General features: G+C 35.7%; 2 protein-coding genes and 1 long non-coding RNA gene across 3 annotated transcripts; 1 reads left to right on the top strand and 2 right to left on the bottom strand.

Moving 5' to 3' along the window:
- Positions 1-1,667: 1,667 nt before the first annotated feature.
- On the bottom strand, positions 1,668-9,680 carry LOC103142639 (very-long-chain (3R)-3-hydroxyacyl-CoA dehydratase-like). Its single transcript, XM_007558789.2, has 11 exons — positions 9,084-9,680; positions 8,055-8,100; positions 7,900-7,973; positions 6,223-6,387; positions 5,089-5,134; positions 4,872-4,982; positions 4,011-4,138; positions 3,018-3,130; positions 2,838-2,944; positions 2,631-2,762; positions 1,668-1,925 (listed from the first exon to the last, which is right to left on the bottom strand). The coding sequence occupies exons 1-11, from the start codon at positions 9,162-9,164 to the stop codon at positions 1,849-1,851; spliced, it is 1,080 nt and encodes a 359-aa protein (XP_007558851.1). The 5' UTR covers positions 9,165-9,680; the 3' UTR covers positions 1,668-1,848.
- Positions 9,681-10,126: 446 nt separating this feature from the next.
- On the top strand, positions 10,127-20,602 carry slc67a1 (solute carrier family 67 member 1). Its single transcript, XM_007558788.2, has 10 exons — positions 10,127-10,716; positions 13,198-13,295; positions 13,391-13,536; positions 13,624-13,756; positions 14,253-14,365; positions 17,626-17,736; positions 17,979-18,079; positions 18,855-18,956; positions 19,062-19,182; positions 19,989-20,602. The coding sequence occupies exons 1-10, from the start codon at positions 10,555-10,557 to the stop codon at positions 20,174-20,176; spliced, it is 1,275 nt and encodes a 424-aa protein (XP_007558850.1). The 5' UTR covers positions 10,127-10,554; the 3' UTR covers positions 20,177-20,602.
- LOC107836957 (uncharacterized) lies at positions 11,660-12,463 on the bottom strand. The gene is made up of 2 exons (XR_001662927.1): positions 12,425-12,463; positions 11,660-12,162 (listed from the first exon to the last, which is right to left on the bottom strand). It is a non-coding gene; the product is annotated as an uncharacterized LOC107836957 (long non-coding RNA).
- Positions 20,603-22,941: the final 2,339 nt, after the last annotated feature.

Here is a 22,941-nt window from a genome sequence, read left to right as displayed (position 1 = left end):
AATTGATGCAGCTAAAAATTGAGGTTCATAAAAGTTACATCAAAAAATCTCTACATTGTTTTTATCCCAACTTTTTTATTTTAAATATTACAAAATGTTCTGACTTGTCAAAAACACAGTGTCTTTGAACGCACCACAGAGATCGGCATGATTGTTACCGAACTGATGGTGTGGCAGAAGAACAGCTATTAAAATCATGCATTGGTCTTTTCCCATGCAGAAACCATCATTTATATCCAAAATAAAAGATGGGTGCAGAATAAAATAATCAGTAAATCACATTTCCATCAAATACCAACATTTGTTAAAGTACAAACTGATATTTAAGTATTTTCTAATCAATAAGCACACAAAATTTGGATTAAAGCATTTGGGATTTTCTGGCTTTACTTTTTTCAACCAAACACATTGAATGTGTTTATTTTTCCACATTTAATTAATAAAATTAATGTGTTAAAGTCCAAGCCCTTAATTAAACCAGACTGCATGAGTTTCTGCACAAAAGTTATAAAAAAACAAAATAAAACCAATAAATGAGCAGTTTTCTAACAAAAAGTAGCTAAAACCAATTTTACTTCTTATAATTATCACTGCACATAAATTATCTGCTTTTTTAAAAATATGATTATTTTTGTCTGTCTTCATTTTTTAATTTATACATACCACTTATTTAACAGTGGTGCAAATTGTGTATTTTTTATTCAAATAATTATGTTTGGGAGTTTTAATGTCCCAGAAGTTAAAATAAACATATATATATATATATATATATATAACAAATGTTTTAAAGCTGTGCAAAACAAACGTTTGTAACATCAGCTGTGTCCAAAGTGCAATTTTTTTTTCAATTAGAGCAAAATTATTACTGAAATATTGAAATATTAAATGCAAGTATTGGTGCTTTTATGTTCCTTGATTTTTAAAAGTTTTATCCAGCAGCTGTTTTTGCTCAAATCTACAGTTAATCTGTTAAATTTGACACAGAGAGACTGATCCAAATCCAGCTGTTTGTCCAAACAGATGAGAAAAAACTTGTTTCTTTGAAAAAGGCAACCTTTCAAAATTATTTTTGTTTTGGTTCTGTGATGATTTACACTGCAAAATAACATTTTACCAACTATTATTGAGCTAATTTTTTAGTGGAAATATTTTAGCTCACTTGAAATCATACAAAACTAACTTACAAGTAATTTTTCAGCATATATAGGATATTTTTAAGTAACAAACTGCTTAATATTAATGAAAAAGTGCTTCCTCCACTTATAACAGAGAAATAATCTACTGGTAAACTAGAACCTTTTCCATCAATTTTAAGGAATTATTGACTTAATACAGGGTGCTATATCTTGCTGAAAACTTACTTGTAATTTAGTTTTGTTTTAATTCAATTATATTAAGATTTTTGGACTAGAAACTAAACCACAAATACTTGGACAGATTTTGTTTTTGCAGTGTACAAAAACTTTTCCCTCAAAAATGACAACCTAATGCATTTTATTAAAATGCTGCATGTCTAGTTTATTGTTGAACAATTGTTTGTTTAGTTTTTAATTAAACAAATTTCTCATTTTTCATATTTTTGTGTTATGAAATAAGAATATTATGCATCAGATTCTAACAAAAAGTGTTTTTGTCAAAACCTAAAACAATCAGATTCAGTCACATTTAAAATAAAAACTTATTTTATGCCCATCGATGTTTTAAACGTAGCATTTGCTCCTTTAAATAAATGATAACCAATAAATTCAGTGAGAGCAGGACTTGACAGGATAAAGTCTGAAGTGGAGAAGGCATTGGAGCGAAACCAAACCCCTGATCGGGTCAGGCGAAAGACAGGAAGTGGATCCGTTAGTGGACTTTCCTTTTCCGGGATCGGTACCGTCTCTGTCTCTGCTTGTACAGATGTCTGAAGTTAATGAAGAGTCCTGCAGAAAAGCACAACTTCTGTTACAATGCAAGGCCTGGAAATCCTGGAAAATGCTTGAATTTTGTCTAGGTGTTTTCAAGGTTTGGAAAGTGCTTGATATTCAAACTGTGCAGTTTTGTAATAAAGTAAATTCTAATTTTTGAATAAAACCCAAAATTTAATTTGGAAAAGTTAATTACAGTTGAGACCATATGCTTAAAGATAATAGACATTTTTATCTCAAGACCTTTTTTTTTTTCTTGCTTTAAGTCAGTTTGAATCACCAGAATTATTTTTATTTAATGTATTTTTAGAAGTTTTTACTATGCTGTACTTTTAACTTTTACTTGAGTAATTGTATTATGAAGTATTTCTCCTCTGAGTACAATTTCTAGATTTTCTACTCACTGGATGACAAATAAACATGTTTTAACCAAAGACTCACCAGACAGACACACACCTGCAGTTTTTGTTAAAAATTTAAACATTTTTTATTGTAAGAAACTGATTTAGAACAATTTATTTTGCCTGATTTTATTTTTTGTTACTTAAATGTCATTTTGGTGCATCTGATTATGCAATTTTTAAATATTAAATGATTGATAATTTGATCTGTGACTCAGGACTTGTGTAGACTTTTTACCAAATACTTTTTTACTCTTGAGTAAAACATGTTGAAGAGCTGTTTTCTTCAGTATTTCACAGGTAAACATGCATTTCTCACCCAGAAACATGAGGACCAGGTAGAGCTGCAGCGTGTAGGAGAAACTTAACGAGTGTCCGAGTGCGGAGGGCAGCGGGACGCTGAACAGACGCGTCTCGTCAAAGATGGGCAGGGACTGGATCACGGCCACCGCTGCAAACAACAGCAAACTCTAAACGACCAAAACCCACCGCTGACGGCAGCTTCACCGGGTCAGAGGTCACAAACCTTCAGCTACAACCCCCAGCGGGTACAGAGGGATCCACAGGCTGTACCTGAGCCACGTCAGCAGCTTCCAGTCCGTGCCGATGCAGGCCAGCATGTAGAACGGGTATCTGACACGGAAAGAGCTGCAGCTGAAACACACGACCTGCTGAGCAACCAGAACCCCGGGTGACCCAAACTCACCTGAAGATCTCGATGGAGCTCCACAGGTAGAAGACAAAGAACACCACGGCCTTGTTCTGCATCTCGTCCAGGCAGCCGAAGACGACGAACAAAATGACGTTCCGCCCCGCCACCTACAGACCAAATATAAAAATAAAAATGAATGTAGGAAAACTGGAGATCAGAAAACACTTTAAGGATAAAGCAGAGGCTCCAGAGAGTCGATTCAGCAGCTTCTAGTAGGCTGACCTGGAGGTGCACAGGTGGCATCTAGTTCCATAGAGCTGCACCCTTTTTCTCTTTCTACTAATAATAAATGTAACATTTTTAAAAAGTGGATGTTTTGCAAACATTTAGCTGACAATGGGAACCTGATCTGCTGGATGTTTTGTCCTTTGTCAGAGTCAGGAAGAGAAACTTTAGATTAATAACAGATTTAAAAACTATGGACGCAACTAACGATTATTTTAGATATCGATTAATCGGTTATTCTGACGATTAATTGGATTTTAAAAATTGGCCCACTCTGCTGATTTTTTTATGCAATATTAGAAAAATATTAAAGATGCAAATAAATGTAGAATTAAATTTGTTTTTACATAAGAAAATACACATTTCCTTTGGTGAATGTTTGATCGTTTGTAGTAAAGGATTCATTTTAGCTAAAAATGAAAATACTTCTGACATCAGCATGTGGAAAGCTTGGTCCTTTCTGCATAAATACAGGGCAGGGCTGAGCTGGTGATTATTTCCTGGATTAGCTCAGTTAATAACTGGATAGTTAAAGATACCTTAAAAGAATTTTACACAGAATTTGAACCAGGTAGAACATATTTACCCACAATTTATTTTAAATAAGAAATGATTAATCATGACTAATCGTTTCAGCCCTACTGGGGTCGGACCTATCAGCTTAGTTAAATCCAGGTGGGGACTTCTTTTAGGGACAGGCAGTTCACTTCCTGCTGTAACGTTACAAAAAGCAGAAGAAACTCAAGGCTCTGGTTTCAGTACCTGGATCATCGCAGGGAAGAATCCGGTTTTAACCAGACCCAGTAAGGGGTTGGCGACTTCCAGCACGGCCATCATCTGGCAGAAGTACATCATGTCCGCCGTGGTGTGGAAGGTGTCGTAGAACGAGTCTGCGGAGGCCGAGACACACGAGAACAAACGTGACTAAGTGGCACGTTGCACCACAAATAACGGAGATCATTTGCAAAACAAATCCCTGCAGCGCTGTTGTGTTCCTGTTTCTATTCAAATGAGTCGTTTTGTGAAAAGCTCCTCCAACCCGGACGGCAGAGCGCCGCGTCCGGCTGCGGCCGCCGGACTCCTGTTCTGTTTCATCGCAGTGTGAACCTGATTGTTTGGCTCTCCTTTCAGTTTTTATCATCCAACACTCGACCAAAATGTCGCTCCAGCATCTAATTATGAGGCCCATAAATTTTAAAAGCGGATATAGAGTGCAAACGTTCTGCAAGCGATTCCTGTTTCTGTTTTCTGTCAACAGTTGAAACCAGATATTTTATAGACAGTAAAGAATGTCTTTAAATAAAAGTTTGAAACAAAAGAGTATCAAGACCAATAAAGGAAAAAAAAAGAATTCCAAATTTTTTCTCCATTTTTCCCCAGAATTAAGACTTAGAGTATTTATAGTGGATCAGAAAATTAATAAAAAAACAGACTCGATCGGGAATCATGTCAAATGTTCAGATGCTGAGAAAATGAAATTGTTGTGTATTTTAATCCAAAACATCTGATTTCAACCGTACACTAAACACTTAAATCAGATTTTTGGTTGCAGCTAAACCAGATTTTTGCCCAGTGAAAGACGATGCATGCATTTAGTGCGATTCTTTTTTTTAATTAACAAACCTTGACCGAGGATGAAGAGTCGAACGGTCATGTTGACGAAGATCCAGGAGAATCCCAGGAACTGCACCAGGTTGTACATGAACAGGTATCCCTTCTTCAGGCCCACGTAGGCTGAGGAAACAGAAAAGTTTCCGTCACCCACAAATAAAGATAAATGTCCATGTTGACAGAAAAGTCGACAGCAGCAACACTGATGGTAGAAACTGAAACGACTCACGATCTTTACGAACTCTCGACTCCACGCTGATCTTGTTGATCTTCTCCTAAAACAACAGAAAGTTATTGAGCTCCATATTTACAATGTTTACATTTCTCATTGGTCAATTTATTTCATTAAAAAAAATCATGGCTTCCTGTACACTAGCTTTCAAGCACTGTAAATAAAATCTCTCCCATAGAATCTTATGGCTGAACTCTCAGGGACTCCACATTTCCACCTTTATCAGACTTTATTTGGGAAAACAGGCTGAGAGCAACGTGGGCTAATCTGCAAACACGTCATAGTTACAGACACTCTCCCTGACCTCAACGCGTTTGCCAGCATGTCTTTGTCTTTATCTTGCTTTAAGTGCCATATCCACCCAATGGCATCTTTTCATCCTACTTATCAGTTATTATTTGGATTATTGCCCATTAGACACTGTGGAGTTCTCACTTTTAACCCAGAAAAGGAATTAGATTAGTCACTCTTTAGCTTATTTTTTAGAAAATATAGAGTACTCACTATTTAGACTAATATTATACTTCTTAGATTAATTTTTAGATTATTATGCAGAGAGACTCCTATTACTGCAATCCAGAAAAGGAATTAGAACAAAGTTAGAATCCAGAAAAAAATCTCCCAGAACAGGAACATTTAGCGTTTATCATTACTTAGAAACTGTGGAGTACTCATTACTTTAGAGCATACTTAGAAAGCCCAGAGAATATTAAACTTATCTAGCAAACCAGGAGTATCTAGTTTACATTCTTTAGATCAACATTATTAGTTTACTTTTTCTTCTTTTGCTCTTTCTTTTGGTTTGTTATTTTTGTTTGTATTTCCTTTTGTTGCTGAAAATCTGCTACATAAATAAAATTACCTTACTTTTCAATTTATTAACAGAATTCACTATTAAAAGTTCCAAAAATTAATTTTGGTCCATTTTAAACATATTAATGAATGAAAAAGAGGATAACTCTGCATAAATCTGCCAAATGAATAAACATAAATGGACGGATGGGTGGATGGATGGATCTATAGATGGATGGATAAACTGATGGCCGACTGGATGTTGTCGGCACTGAAATCTCGTTCATGATTTAAAAGGTTTCCTCTTTTCTCCCTCAGAGCGGTTCGTCTGGTTCTTGCCTTGGCCTGGAGCTCCATCTCAGCATCCGACTCATCCAACCAGCGGTCGAAGTCCGGAGCCAGAAACAGCGGCTTCTTCTCCCGCAGCGTCAGCCGCTCCCACCAGCGCTCGTCCTGCTTCCGGATCCTAATGTCCACCTGGCGCTGCGTCGACTTTTGGTGGATCTACAGCAAACCGAAAGGACCAAAAGCTTCACCTCACTGGGAAACAAATGCAGGGCAGCTTAAAAAGAATAAAACATCTATATATGAAGCCGTATTTGTAAATACGGCTTCATAGTCCTGATAAAGTCATAAGGGTTCATACACCTTAAAACAGGAAAACTAAACAACTTTTCTATCAATTTAAAGGAAATTTACTAATAAAAACAATACAAACTTAGTAAAAAGAGTTTCAATTCACTATGATGACACAATTTATTACTATTATTAATAATGAATTCTGACAATATTCTACAGGAGGGGCAAGGTAAAATAAAATATGACTAAATGTTATGTTTTGAAATGTCTCTCACAAACACCCTGCACACCTGACTGGTACAGAGAGTTACAAAAAAAATCTCTACAAAATTTTTCTGCTAAACTTTCTGGAATTGAGCAAATGGAAATAATTTTGGTGATTCTAACTGACATAAAACAAGAGAAATTTGGTCTGATTTAACTTCAGACAGTGAGGAAAAAAAGAGTGCATGTGTCCTTTTATTATCTTTAAATATCTGGTTTCTACGAATGAGTATTAAGGTCATCGTAGTTACAAAAGAAGTACATTTCTCCCAAAAAGCGCAGAAATTTTGAGGTTAATCTCAACATTCCCTGGAAATCTTGAAAATAATTTTTTTTTTCTAGAAAATTTTTCATTTTAAAATACTTTTTGATTTTTTTTTCTAGCCAATTGTTGATCTTAGCAGCTCGGAAATTTCCACGTATTTTTATTTATTTTTTTCAAATTTTTTATATTTGAGATTAATATGAAAAATTTTCTGGAAAAAACATGGAAACATCTGCGTTCTAAAATTCTACATCTTTGACTTTTGAATCTCAGAAATGTTTTTTCTAAAAAATTTCTGTGTTTGAAAAGTTGAAAATTCTAGACAACTGGACATTTTCAGAGATTAATCTCAAAATTTCTGAGTTTTTTGGTGGAAATGTATTTTTTCCCTCCTCTATCTACTATGGCTCTAATACGCTGCCGCAGGTTTCAACTATAAGTAACTTTTTCCAAATTTAGACTTTAAATCAAACGTTGGTTGCACTTTATAACAAAACTCTGCAGTTTGAATATGAAGCATTTTTAAAAACTTTATACAGAAATCAAGAACTTTACAAACCTTGAAAACATTGAATCAAAACTCAAGCATTTTCAAGGATTCCAAGCACATATTTGAACTCTATCTATCTATCTATCTATCTATCTATCTATCTATCTATCTATCCATCCATCCATCTATATGTGTGTGTGTGTGTGTGTGTTACAAGACTTTGTCTTCAGTCATAAAACAGCGGTTTGGAACATTAACTATTACAAAAAGTCAACAAGTTTATATATGTAGCTGGTAATTAAGATCTGTAATCAAAGGATATAAGGAATTAAAAGTATAAATTGACACAATTTTAGTTTTTATTCTGATATAAATAAAAAGTCAAACCCAAAATAAATGAGCAACAAAGTATCTAGACCTCAGGTTTAACTGGTTCCAGGAACTCCAGGCTGAACTCGTACTGGTTGTCTCCTTTAGCTCCATGACCCTGAGCTGTGGAGCAGAAAGAAAATTTTAACCGTTTGTAGAATATTTATATCCAAAGCAGAAGATTTATGAACGGAGGAGACAAACCTCTGAACTGGAGTGTGTTGTGCCCCTGCAAACTGATATCAACATCCTGGAAAACACAGAAAACTGAAGATTAAAACCAGGAAAATGGACTAAATATCAGGATGGAGTTTAAATCTAAGCTTTTATTTTCTAAACTGTCTCAGTATTTCACAGAACAAAGTGACTTTCTACTAACCAAACTTACAATGAAGACAAAAATCAATTTCAGACCTCAATAATTGGTGATAAAGAGTATATTTTATTGGAAAAACAGAAATATTTACTTTATACTGAATGATTATTTTTCTATTGAATGTTATTTCTTATTTTTAAAGGCTTACAGAAAGTGTCATGTGGTTGTACTTTAGTGTTATTTAGGTAAATGACTGATGTGTGCAACCTGACAGCAGGTTTTCTGGAAGCCTGTTTAAGCTTTAATTAAGCAATTCTTTAAGAAGACTGAACAAGATCCGGAACCGCCATGAAAGGTCCTGCATTTTTTATAAGCTTACTACCCAACAGATGATACAGGATGAGAAGGTTTTAACCTGCAGCTGGGTATGACAAGATTCAAACAAAGAGCCCATCAAAAAATATCGATAAAGAACTAAAGTGTTTATTTTAAAAACCACATCTTCTGGACCTTAGCTAAGCTAAACTGCAGATAAATATTAAGGAAACACTTGGGTGCTTTAAATTTTGTGAGTCGCATTTAATTGTTTGTTTTAGTTTAGTCGCCACAACTGAATGTTAGAGTTCAACTTTCTCTCACATTATCTTTTTAAAAACACCTTTACTTTCTCTTGTTTGGTCTCAGGTTAGTCGGCACTCGTTTTGCTACTCCAGCGTGCTGACGTCATGCGCATGGACTCTTTAAATCTAGCTAAACCGACACTAGCTAACAAAAGAACTATAGGACAACAGAAAACAACATTGCACAGAAAACTGTGAATAATCCTAATTATTTTAATTATTAATGGGTATGTTTTGGCAAGTACTTTAACCGCCAGTTAACCCACAGCTAGTGGCTGTTGGGTCGGACTGCCTCACCGAAGCATCGCTCAGTTCCACCCGAAGAAAAATCTCTCCGTGCCGCTGCGCCCAGAAAACCTGCGGAGTCAGGATCTGCATGTCCACGCTGCGATAACTGGTGATTTACACGCCACGAAGAAGCAGAAAATTCATTCAGACTGATCCATGGAAGTTCTCATTGAAGACTCGGAGCGATAGATGGGGGGAATCGACTTCCGGAAGCAAATTATGAAACATATTTCAAAGTAAGATAATACTTGGGCGACTTCAAAATAAAAGCGTCTTCTTCCGCCTTGGCTTTTAAACTGTTGCCCACATTCAACGTGTTGGACTGCTACCATCTGCTGGACTTGCGAGGTTACTGCAACGTTCCACCCAGTTTTTCTTTAATACTTATTTTAATATTTTTCAATCATTTTTACAGAATCAGAAGTACAAAATGGAAACGTTACATTGGAATTAAATATTTTTGATTATCAACCACTGCAGCAATCATTTTCAGTTTAGTTTATTTCTTATCCTCTTAACTCAGACTAGGAATCTCTGGTTTACAGTATATTGGAGGTGTGACATATTGTTCCACAAAAAAATAAAAAAAATAAAAAATTGGCATCTTGTTTCTTCATATCTAAACGTTTCATGTTCAATTTCAGGACTCAAATTAGTGCAATAAAATATTTAAAGTATGAATATAGAGACACAAAAAAATTACCAGATACTTCCATAAAATGGAAGGATGAATGGAAATATTTTTCCATGTCATTTTGTCTTTTCCAAATTTTCTAATACGTTTGGTAGGGTTTAATGAATATCTACATGTTTATGTGAATTTTATCTTATTAAATGTGAGTGATTTTCTGTCATTTTTGTGCTTTTGTGAATATACAGCATGTTTTTCAGCTTTCTTTTTGATTCTTTTTTCTTTTCCTTAATTTTAATATTTTATAAATTTAAATGGTTGATTATTGTAAAGTAAAAGTCTAAAATGTAATACAGCGCTGTTGTGTAATTTGGTTATACATTTCTGAGATTTTTTTGGATATTTTTTTTCTTACCAGTAATGACAAATATTGTTACTTTGTTATTTACAGTTATTTAAACTGAAGGGAAATTCAAGCAAGATTCTCCGCAGCTAGCAACAAACACCTGGGGTTCTTGAACGCATCATAAATCTAAACTTCAACATTCTGGTGAAATTTAAGGATAATCTTAGTTGTTCATTATCATTTTAAAGCGGAAACCTCACCTTTTTCGGGTATGGATTGTCTTAACTGTTCGCCCGGTGCCCTTCGGTACCGCCTCTCGGTTACAAAGTGCAACCCTCCCGGAAGATTAGAAAACCAGTTTTATGTGAAAGTTCGCCGGGTGAAAGGACATTTTTACCGAGAAGCAGACGCTACTAAAGCTGTGACTTTCTTCCAATTTGAGACATTTGTAGGAAGATCTGCTGCAGTTGTAGCTGAGGTGTTTAAATACAGTTTCCTTTAGGATGAAACGGAGAGGTGAAACCACCGCGGAACCGTCCGGAACTCCGGGTCTCTCCACGACCAACACCGCAGAACAATCAAAGAAGATGAGGGTCATTTACGTCGTGTATATAATCGTTTCTTTGGATATAACCTGGATGTTTTTACAGTTTTCTGTTACTCCAGTAAGTAATTTCTCTACTGTACCCGAATAGGAAACTCACATTTCCGTGATCTCCTTGAAACGTGCACGACTCGGGGATGGTAAATCTTACACAAAAAGAGTTAAAGTTTGATTTAAATGGTACAAGAGTTACAGAGATAGTGTAATTTTATAGGTTAATCTTATTTAATTTGATAGAAATGCTTACAAAAGTATTATATCATACATTTCCCGTCACTGGAAAAAGTACAAAAAGTACATTTTACATTATTTGTACAGTATTAAATAATTTGCGTGAATCAAATCTTTAAAATAACTTGGAGTACTATGTAACAGTTTAAAATCAACTCAAACTATATTATTTTTGTCTCCAGATTAGACAGATTATATTGTAATCACTTAAATTGGTCTCATTCAGCATTTGTACAGATTAATTTGGACTTTGGCTGCTTTTTCACTCTTTTTCTGGTACACAGTAAAAACTGCTGGGTTAAAAATAACCCAATTCGTAACCCAGCACTGGGTCAAATATGGACTGACCCAACGCTGGGTTGTTTTAACTCAAATTGGTTGAGTTGAGGGTTTGACCCAGCACATTGGGTCATGGCAACCAACCAAAGGTTGGGTCAAAATGACTTGGTTAAATTGACCCAAAATTGGGTTGAAACTCATTACCCAACACATGGGTTATTATACCACTATAGTTGGGTTAAAACAAAAATTTATTTTAAATTTCACTATATAAAAACAGGATTAAAAACCATATGAATTTAAAGATTATTTTATTTCCACGTGATACATATACATAGCCAGCAGATTTCATTTACAAAAGTTACAAAACATAAGTAGTAAAATCACTTCAATTCATTTGGCTACAACTCCAGAAGTATCTGTTACTCCACATTAGAAAACATTTAATGTAAAAAGTCTGTTTTAAAGCAAACTACAAGTAAACCTTTCAGCCATTAAACAAGGAGCATTTTTAACGTCACTTTAGCATTTTGCCTGTCTCCCTGCATGAGGACATACGGGTTGTCGCATTTTGTAGATGCGCCACCAGGTTTTTCCCAACCTGATGGAGAGAGAAGACAGAAAAAACAGGCCATTAGTGATGCACTTATATAAACAGCAAACAATTTGAGCATGATTCAGAGATGAATGTTGACTTACAGGCTGGATATCAATGAAGCCTTCTGAACTTCCAGGTTGATGGGTCTGAAACTCTTCTCCCAAATTAGTAAGGTGGAGCAGGGAGGAGAACTGGCAGCAGCTGCAGGACTACATCACCTTCTGTATCAAACATAAGCTTGTGTTAAAATGTTGCAGTAACTAAAAAGCATGAAAACATTTTAGAGAACATTTCTTCTGAGCTTCAATACCTTGAGGGAGCAGACTCATGTTCTTGGCCATACAGAAGGTCTTTGTTGAGAACAATGAGTTTGGGTTTTGCTCAATTCTCCTGAAGATCCTAGATGTAAAATTATAAAATCTATCAGAAAAGACAAAATCACAAATCAAACTTTAAGAATGACTGAATTCAATCTCATAGCTGTCTCCACTGCAAATAACTTGTAATTAGCCAGCAATTTCAAATGTTCAGAGTAATTTGTATGTTCCTAAAAATAAATATAGCACTTAATAAAATAAAATTACATATAATTTAATTTGGAAGTAAAACTCAATTTAAATACGAACTTAGTGCTGAATAACTTGATCTTCTTTTTACTTACCATGTCTTATTTCAAAGTAGAGGAGAAGTCCGATATGCAGCGTTCGTGTTGAAAAATGAGGCTTGTGAAGAGGGGCGTGGCTTCTTCTAAGTTTCGTCTTTTACCCAACCGTTTGGGTAAATCTACCTGGCCCAACTTTTAACTGATTTTTAACAAATTTCAACTGAAACCCGAAATTCAGCCTCTCACAAAATATCTTCCAATTAAGTGTTAAGTGAGCTCTACGAAGAGTTTATTGGTCTCCAAGACCAATAAATAAAGAAAATGGTGTCAAAAAAACATGATTATTGTTTAATGCAATAATTACTGGGACAATTTAACCTCTAGCAAAATTTGTTATTGTGACAGACCTTGTTGCCATGGCTGTAGAAAGACAATTTTCTTCTCTTTGGTTTAGAATTGGGAAATTAAGTTAAAAAAGAAAATAAAAAATACAAGGCCAATACTTCAATAAATATATGCAAAGACAAAGTTATTCTTTGCAAAAAAGGAAAAGAAATTGCTTCTTCTTTTGTCATAAAGAACTTGCTTGTTCTTTTTTTGCTTGAGATTTAATACAGTCAAATATGTCATCTTATCTGTAAAATAGTTTTTGTAACTTAACCCTTCATGTTTCAGTGTTGACAATAATCCCTCATACTATGTAATATCACAAAACATCCCTGTGAAATACATTAAAGTTTATGGTGACAAAAGGAAAAGGTGTTGTACTAACAGAGTATCTGTTTTATTTTTCTATATTTTATGTTTTCACTCTCATTATATCTCCACAGTATTTAGCAAAGAAACTTGGATTTGACACGTTGTGGTTTGGTTATTTGCAAACTACAGTCGGGCTGATTCAGCTAATTGGAGGCCCTATGTTTGGGAGGTGGGTATAAAGTATTAACGTCACAAAAATGGCTACCTATTTTTTAATATATGTATTATATGTATATATATCTGTTTATGTTATTTTTTCGGCAGGTTCGGGGATCTCTTTGGGGCCCGTGCGGCTTTGTCTCTGGCTTGTGCAGCAACCACAGTTTCCTTTCTGCTTCTGGCCGTCGCTAACCATCCCGTCCTGCTGTTCGTCCACAAACTACCTACAGTATTTATGCACGTCTTGCCTGGTTAGCATCACAAATTAGCCACAAAACCTGGTTTAAAACAGATCAGTTAATTGTTTTAGAGTTGTAATCGTCATATTCTGTCTGCAGCATGCCAGATGGTTGTTACAGACCTCACAGAGCCGGAGAAACGGGCCGATGCTTTGTCCAAACTGGGTCTGTGTTTTGGTATCGGGATGATTGCTGGATCCACATTGGGGGGAAACATAAGCATGCGCTACGGGTGAGCATCACTAGCTGCGTTTCCGTTACAAGTGTGCGCAAATCCTTGTCGGTATCCCCGAAATGTTAAAAAAAAGACAATTTTACAATTGCAGTGTTTCCATTAAATTAAAATCACGTGAATAAATTTGTTCACGTCATCAAAAACATGCAGCGCCATCATCCCCTGCTACTTCCCTCCTGTCGTCTTCGTTTTTTCTAGCAGTAACATCCAGCTGTTGATCATGTGTGATGTGAAAAAAAATTGTTTCCAAGCAGTTTTGTGAACTCCATCTATTTTGATATGGCCAAAGAGGGGGGAAAAAAACTTCATCTTAGCGCAAAAGCTTTATACAAGTTTTTTAAAAATTGGCATGTTTCCATGTAGCAAATTTTATTTTTCAAATGTCAACTTGCGTAATTACATGGCCAATGGGGAACACAGCTAGAGTGTTATACATGGCATGGATCCTGGCATCATTTCTGGAAATGTTCCTGCATTTTCTTGTTTTCTTCAGGGAGACGTTTGCAGCCTGTGTTGGTGCTGCAGGGAGTGCCTTCAGTTTGCTGCTGGTTTTAAACTTCATACCAAAGTCTACTAAATCTGAGGCTTCCAGAAGCACCACTAAATGTAAGAAAGAATACTTACTGTTCATAGCTGATTCTGAATCTGTAAAATGGTGTTGCATTCAAGTTCATTGCATGAAAACAATTGCCAAAAATAATATTTTATGTTCTTAACTAAACCTATTACAATAAACAATTAATCATTTAATGGCATGATAAATTAAAATGAGTTTGATAATTTCCATTCTGAGGATTAATATTTTTGATAATATAATAATATTCCATTTTATTCATTTATTTTTTGCAAAAAAAAGTACTTCAATTTTATTTATTATTTTTGGTTGTGTTTTCTTTATGTCTCACAGTTCAGTGTTAAGTCTACATTTTACAAGATTAAGGAATACATAGTTTCATGTGACGTCACATTTGTAGCTCAGCCATCATGACAGGTAGTTGCTATGACAACAACAAACAAACAGCAAGCTTAGAAGTAGCTCTCGCCTCGTTCCCAACTTATAACCAGTTTTGTACATTGCAACAACTCGGTCGCAATTTTTGAGTACTCTACCCACCGCTGTGTAAAACTAAGATAAATAGTGATATTTACTGAAGTACTTAGGCTAGCAAACTTGCAAAATTAGCTTGGCTAATGTAGCTTTTACCTGCTAGCGAAGACGGACATGTACCTGCTCTGCCAGTCATAAGAACCTTGTTCACATGAAGGGTTACGAGCTCTTCGTGTGAAGATGTTTAAACGTCCTTTACAAATCCTTTTAAACATTGATTGATTGGGCCATTCAGACTGCGGTGAAAAAGCCGTTTACAAGTTTACGTTCGCCTCATATGCACAAAATCCGGTGGCCACAGATTATGGTGCATCACCTATAAAGATAGTTTTTTTTGTTTGTCTTTAATGTAGTGTTCAACACAATGAGAAATATCAGAATACACTAATATAAATAATATAAAATAACCACCGGAACTGGCGGATCTTGCACACGTGACGTCCCGTTACCGTAGCCTTGGTTACCGAGGCAACGAGAGAATTTAAAAGCTATGAAACCCGGTGTCGGGCAGAAATAAAAAATGGAGGTCTTACAAAATCTGAAAGCTAAAGTTCAAGGAAAGCATTTAAAAAAGGGCATTTTCCTTTCGCCTTATCAGCACCATGTTTTGTCACATATCCTTCCCCAAGTGGATCGGGAACTCGCTTGGATGCAGAGCAAAAACAAAACTCTGGAAAAGGAAAAGAAGGAGCTGCTGAAAAAGGTGGAGCATCTGATTATTGACACAAACACGCAGAAAGTCGACCAGGAAAAAGTAATCAAAGTTTTCCAAAACCGAGAGCTTCTCCGGGGCCAGCTGGGGCAGTGCAAAATTCAGATGGAGGTGATGGGGAGGAAGATAAACTTACAAGAAAACGACTTGAAAAAGGAGCGCAAGAAAAACGAGGTCATCCAGCAAGAGCTGGAGTCGTTGAAGAAAGAGTTGCAGTTTGTAAAACAACAAGCGGCCAACCAGAGAGTGGAGCACCAAACCGTGAAGGACGAACTGGACAACGTCATCAAAGACAGAGACGTCCTTTGCAGCAAGTTGGTCAACCTCCAATTTGAGTGTTCAGATCTGCGTGGGAAGATCAACTCCCAGCAATCAAACCTGACCCGGAAGAAGAACGAAAACTTGGAGGAGAAGCGCCACATCCAATTGCTGAGGCTGGAGAACCAAAAGCTGGAGAGGGAGAGGAGCTTCCTTGTTAATGAAGTGGAGGAGACAAAACAGGAAGTCCGAAGGTTTGAGGAACAGTGGACGGAGAGGAAGAAGGTGGAGAAAAGTTTGAGTCAACGCTCTTTGGACAACCAGGCAGCGGGAAGAACCTCAATAATCCAACAGAAATCAAAATGGAAACCCAAACAAATGCCTCCAGAGTACCTGCAGCTGATGCTGATCAATCAGGCTAAAGAGCTGAAAAGGAGTCAAAGGTTGGGAGAAGAGCTGAAGAAAAAGCTAAAAGAGCTGTCTCTGAAGCACCAGCAGAGCCAAGCGGCGCTAAAACTGCACAAAGAAAAGCTGCGGGCCGCCATATCGCAGCGAAACGCCTTCCAAACCGAGATGGAGCACATGCAGTGTGAAATAATGATCATCCAGAAGGACAAGCTCGGGGACAAATTCAAGAACTGGGCGCTGAAAAGGAACAAGATGATGAAAATGTCAAGTGGAGACAGATCCAGCCGGTGCCTGCTCTGCACTGCCAGATATGACCTGCAGATGGCAGCCTCCATGTATCCAATTTAGTAATCACTGGGAAGATAGTGCAACAATAAACAAGTTGCTACCAGATAAAAGCTTGTTTTTATGGTTAAAAAATTCTGAGTCAAATATGCAACACTGAAAATCAAAACGACTACAAAAATATTTTACTGATCCCAAAGGGAAATTAAATAAAAAACCAAATTCCCCAACCCTTTCATTGTTGATTTGGGGCATTTGTTCGGGGAAGGGGGGTTAATTTTTTGTTAAAAAATTTAAATTTGAGATTAATCTTATACATTTTCTAGGAAAATTAAATAAGGACATTTCTGAGTCTGAAAACTCAGACATTTACTAAAAACAATTTCTAAAATTTTCAGATTAATCTCAGAATGTTTTTCATTTTAAAAAAATCTAAAAATTTATTAGAAAAACAAAATCTTAAATTATCTCAGAGAATTTCTAGAAATGTTCTGAGTTTGAAAAGTCAAAAATGTTTTGCTTTTCAACTGAGTTTCATTCCATGTTTTTCTAGAGTTTTTTTTCTAGAAAAGGTTTACTTTTCAAACTCAGTTCCACCTCTTCTAGAAAATTTCTGAGATTAATCTAAAAATATGAGATTTTACTAGCAAATTTTTAATTTTACAAATGCAGAAATTACCTTTTTAGTAGAAAATTTTAGAGATTAATCTAAAAGTCACATTTTAAACTCAGGTTTTTCTCGGAAATCTGAGATTAAAGAAAAAGAAGCTGAAAATTGTTTTTAAAAGTTTTATTTATAATCTCAGATGATAGATTCTAGTTTTAACAGAATTAATTATTTTAGTGTATTTATAATATTGTGTAAAAAAAGGCTTATGAGATTAAATGAAAAAAAAAATCAGCAGAATGTGCCAATTTTTTAATCTAATTGTCAGAATAATCAATTATTAAAATAATCATTAGCTGCAGCCCTTTTATAACTGAGTTTTTATTGTAAATCTGTTTTATTCTAATTTAAGATTTTGAACCGGGCATTTTTATCTGGAAACTATTTATGAAGGAAACACTGATGACTTTTCTTGGACTTTCCTACAGCTGAGAACCAAAACAAGAAGGTGTTCAGTTTGGGGGAGATCACAAGGCTGATGAAGTTTCCAGGCGTAACGAGGATTTTTCTGATCAAAATCATCGCAGGTTTGCCATCAGGTAAGAACTACCTGCAATAAAATTAATGCACATTTGGCCACATATGATAAAATATATTGATATTTCCTACTAAATTTAGCATAAAAACAGCAAAAGATTGAAGTAAATTCCTCATTTTACACACAACCTATACATGTAATACTAAAAGAAGATGCATTTCAAATATTTAAATAGTTTTTAATCAATTAAAGTAATTTATTTCTCCTCAGCAAAATCCTTAAATTCAATTTTGTGTTTCCTAGGCATATTTCAGGTGATGTTCTCCATCATTGCAATGGATTTCTTCAAGCTTGAAGCTCAGCAGAATGGCTACCTGATGGCGTATTTCGGTATCGTTCAAATGGTGAGATTAAAACACTCAGACCTGGGTAGTAACTAGTTACATGTACTTGAGTAACTTTTTGGATTAAATGTACCTTTAGGAGTATTTTTATTGCACTGAACTTTTCATGTTTGAGTAATTTTATTATGAAGTGTCACACTATTCTTGAGTAAAATTTCTGGATTTATTTTACCCACTAGCTGCTTTTCCATTATAAATGTCTCCAAAACTTTGTCAATTTCCCATTAATGTCAAAGAACCTCATAATTTTGCAATTGCAGTGTTTCCATTAAATAAGAAACACACGTGAATATGTTTTTTCACGCAACAAACCATTAAACATGCGGCTCCTTCAGCCTCCAGCCACTTCCTGTCTTCTCCTTTGTTTCCACCTGTAGTAGCATCCAGTTGACCATGTGATTTGTGTGATGCAAAAAAGTGTTTCCATTGTATTTTTGTTAAATACTCAAATTTTAATACAGCAAAAAACAAAAAACAAAAAAACCCCACAAAAACAACAGTACAAAAACTTAAAGAAAAAAAAAGTTTTTCAAAATTAGCACACTTCCATTAAGCAAATTTATGTTCATAAATTAGATTTGTGCAATTTCATAGTCAATGAAAATGCAGCTACGGTTGCCGTAATTAATGCAAATAAAGAAGATCATGCTTGGACATTAGTCCTTCAATCCTGAAAATGTTCTTCGGGTGGTAGAAGACCGACTTTGAAACTGTCTTTATGTATCAACATGCAGTATAACATTCCCACTGACACAGATTTGGCGTGTTTTTCCAGGTTGTTCAGGGAGGATTGATCGGTAGACTCACATCCAGATTCCCAGAGAAATCTCTTCTTCTTCTGTCCATTGGGATTACTGCAGGTGTGGGTCTGGCTCAGGTAAACATAAACTCTCTCAGGTTTCAGGATGATGCCAGACGATGCATCAGGATCCTTTGAAATCTTTTTTTTTTAAATGTATTTGTGTTTCTTCTTTCCTTCCAGGCCTACATGCAGACAGTTTTCCACCTCTGCCTCACCGTCACTCCGTGGATGTTTTCTCTCAGCGTTTTTAATGTCATCACTGACAGCATGCTCACAAAAATTGTCCCATCCTCTGACACAGGTGACTTTATCCAGATTCTCCTGTTATGGTATCCATGGAAACACCAGACTCTCAGCTGGACGCTGATAACCAGCATTTGAGATGAGCAGGAAGCATTTGCAGGACACCAGGAACCTTCATCAAAAATACATGATATGGAGCTCTGGTAGTGCCAAGAAAAAATGTTGAAAATATGTTGTTTTTTAAATTTATTTATTTATGTTTAGGACAATGTGCCTAAATTTGTTGTAATTTTTACTTCATTTACATTGGATTTCCAAAAAATATACTGGAATTCAAGGCAAATATAAGCAATTTCTCATTTTATTATGAGATAAAAAAAAACCAGTTATTGTTTCATTATAATTTGATTAAAATGTTTTAAAAATATCAAAAACAAGTAATTTTCATTATGTAAAAATAAGTTTATTACAATCAGTAAGTAAAAATAAATACAATTCCCAGTTTTGGTGCCAATCTGTGAAAAAGGAAAAACCTCTGAAGATTTGCTTTAATTTACCTCAGGTGCATGAATCTTTGCACAATTAATGTGTATCTATTGTTTCCAAAAGTTTGTGTCCTTATGATATTTTAAAAAGGTTTATATACTACATGTTAAATAATTCTGGTGACATTTATAGACTTCTGATGGACTCCACCAAATTTTAGCCTTATTTTGATACCAAGACTGAAATAAAGTTTGTAATTGCTGAGAAGAAAACTGAATTAGATTTGGGTGTGTGAATTTAGACACCCTTCAGAAAGCCCTGTGGGTTTTTTCAGGGATTCTGATTAACTTTCTGACTGTTGTGTTGTTTGGTCCCCAGGAACGATGCTGGGTCTGTGCGCCTCCGTTCAGTCGCTGGTCCGGACAATCGGACCAACCATCGGCGGTTTCCTGTACATGAACTACGGCCTCGCCTCCATAGGTCTAATTGAGTTTTTTGTGAATATTGTCGTGTTTGTTTACCTGCTATATCGACAACTCAGCAACACTGAGAGGCAGAAAGAATGAAGAGGCAATTTTATTTTTATATTCCATATTTTTATAGAACTAGAAAACATAAATGTTTAGTCGTCGTTTGCAACATGCTGCTTTAATTTTGCATTCCAGTTAGTCGAGATTTAACTTCATTACTGTGTTGTTCAGGTGGAAACCACTAGATGGCAGCAAAATGTTCAGAGATGTTTCTGTTGATCAGATTTTCATTTTCATTCCCAGCTTTTTTAAAGTCATGATTTTATGTATAAACAAAGCATTCACATTTTTTTACTTTTAGATCAGCAAAAAAAGTTATATTTTCTTGTAATTTTTTAAAAATAATTATATTTTAATGCAGTATTGTACTTTACAATTATGACTTCACACTACAAGAAGTGATGTTTGTAGCATTTCTTGGTTGCTGTAAATGTAAGTTTAAGAAAAGCATTTTAAGCACTGGAGCAGTGTGGTTATTTTTGGATTTATGCATTGTAAAGATCAAGGATAGTTTTGATTATTTTAAAAGTTTGACTACTGTAAACTGTTTAAGCACAGCAAATTTACTTCTGATCGCCACTTATTAAGGCCTTAATAAGGCCACTAATTGAAAAAACAACATTCAGAGCAGTAAAATACATACATCTTGCATTTAAGATGTGCATTAACTAAAGAAAAGCTGTTATTGCATTTTAGTCAAAAACATTTTCTTATTAAAGAAAGTTTTTTCCCATCTTTTAATGCATTTTTATAGTTGGATAAAAAAGGTATAAGTGGCTGAATGAAAAATCTGTAGAATATTTTTTCATCCAATTAATCAATTAATTGTCAGAATAATTGATTACTAAGATAATCGTTAGTTGCAGCTTTACAAACAAGTTTGTTGTTGACCTGTTAGGTAATTTTATTTTTAAAGTGTCTCACAATTTAACATTTTGTATGTTTAATTCAATCAAGTCCATATCCGACTAGAAAACATTTATTATTGTGAATTCCAGATTTTCTTTGAATGGGAATGATTTCATCACACAAGCATAATGAAAACATGATGCAGAAAAGCCATGTGGAGGAAAGTTAGACCAGGATCTTACTGCCACAAAGTAACAGAGCTAACAACCCCACCCCCATTAAAATTCCTAATTTCAAAAACAATACGCATTTAATCACTCTCTCTATTGTTTCCATTCATGTCTTTGCATTTTCAGCTGCATCCGGCTGCCAAGTCGCAGCTTGTTGAAGTGATGTCATAAAATCTGAAGCAGGTGTTTTCTTTGTCCGCCACAAAGTACTTTGTTTTTCAAATATTACATCCAACAACCCCAGATAAAACGATCATATTGTAACAGGAGGAGGTTAAACTCATTATCTTAGAGGCTTTTCTCTAAGCAGATGCAACTGGTGATTTCTGTGCCAATTTGTTTGACCAGCAGGAAGGGCAGCAGTTTTTGGCATCCAGATAATATGCTAGAGTTGCAGATTTTGTTTATTATGTCGTATAACATTCAGATATAATATAATCCTAACTATAAAAAACTAAAAAATATATTGCTGGTTTAATCAGTTTTCCTTTATGATCAAAGGAAACAAAGCTACTGTCAGACAGACTTAAAAGAGCTGTGAGCTGATTTGAAGGACGTCACCATCTGCGTTTCCATTACATATGTGCGCAAAACTTTGTCAATATTCCACTAATGTCAAAATAAACAACTTCATAATTGTTTTGCTTCCATTAAATAAGAAACAAGATTAAAATCACACAAGAATAAGTCTTTTCACGCGATAACTCGTTAAACATGTCATGCCATTATTCTCCAAACACTTCCTGTCGTCTTCTTTGTCATTTTCGCCAGCAGGAACAGCCGGTTGTTGATCATGTGATGCAAAAAGTGTTTCCATTACAGTTCAGTGAAACAAACCAATTTCAATACGGCCAAAAAACCTCAACCTAGCGCAAAAAATGTTTGATCAAGAAACCTAAGTTTTTCCACGTTGATGTGTTTCCATTTAGCAAATTTGTTTTTGTAAATTCAATTTCTGCAACTTATTGGTCAATAGCTGCATTTCCATTATAAATATCCTCACTGTCGCTGTAACCCCAGCAGTGGAGTGGGGGGGGGCTGACCGCGGTGGGGTGCCTTGTTACACTTGGCCCTTTGAGTCAGCGGGAACAGGAACAATGGTGCTGTTAACACTCCTGACGGGGACCTTTGGGTCCTCTGAAAGTTTAATGTGACTCTGCGAGCGACCTGCGCTCGCTGAGGTCAGAAATGAGCGCTGTCCATGTCGCTCTGTGGCTGCCTTGTGTCGGCTCACTGGAAACTAAACGCCAGTGGGGGGGTCCTCCAGAGCCGGGCCTGTTTTGTCCCCTGCGGCATGGATAATGAGGCATCTGTCTCCACCTGCCTCATAGCGAGATGAGGCTCACTGTCTGTCTTTAAAAGAGCACAGGTTATCTATCTGATTTGACCACGGCAGGCCAGGCATATGATCTGAAGCAGAGGAGCCTTGAGCCTGAATGTTTTATACCGTGGCTTTCTTATGGCTGTTTGCAGAGCTCCACACGGCGCAGGAACACTTCGCTCAGTGTCTCCTTAAGTGCATCCAGGAAATTAACAAACAGATCAATCAAACATGAGGAACTCAACTACTACACAGTGTTTCAGCCAATGTAAATTAAAGCTTCTGAAACAATCGATTATTGAAATAATCAACTAATTTAGTAATCGATTAATTGGCAAATGGTGTATAAACAACAAAAAAAAGAACATTTTCTGAAAACTCCACACAAATTTAGCCAAAAC

Source organism: Poecilia formosa, unplaced genomic scaffold (assembly GCF_000485575.1).
Source record: "Poecilia formosa unplaced genomic scaffold, Poecilia_formosa-5.1.2 Scaffold99, whole genome shotgun sequence".
Lineage (NCBI taxonomy): Eukaryota > Metazoa > Chordata > Actinopteri > Cyprinodontiformes > Poeciliidae > Poecilia > Poecilia formosa.
Note: the sequence above shows the minus strand (reverse complement) of the source record. Positions and strands in the feature narration are given on the sequence as shown.

Coding starts and splice junctions, on each gene's coding strand:
- LOC103142639 (XM_007558789.2), bottom strand. CDS start 9,164: ATGCAGATCCTGACTCCGCAGGTTTTCTGGGCGCAGCGGCACGGAGAG. Junction 2,945..3,017: donor AGCTCCATCGAGATCTTCAG/GTGAGTTTGGGT, acceptor TTTCCGTGTCAG/ATACCCGTTCTACATGCTGG. Junction 1,926..2,630: donor CCTGGTCCTCATGTTTCTGG/GTGAGAAATGCA, acceptor GCTTTTCTGCAG/GACTCTTCATTAACTTCAGA.
- slc67a1 (XM_007558788.2), top strand. CDS start 10,555: ATGAAACGGAGAGGTGAAACCACCGCGGAACCGTCCGGAACTCCGGGT. Junction 13,757..14,252: donor AACATAAGCATGCGCTACGG/GTGAGCATCACT, acceptor TGTTTTCTTCAG/GGAGACGTTTGCAGCCTGTG. Junction 14,366..17,625: donor TTCCAGAAGCACCACTAAAT/GTAAGAAAGAAT, acceptor ACTTTCCTACAG/CTGAGAACCAAAACAAGAAG.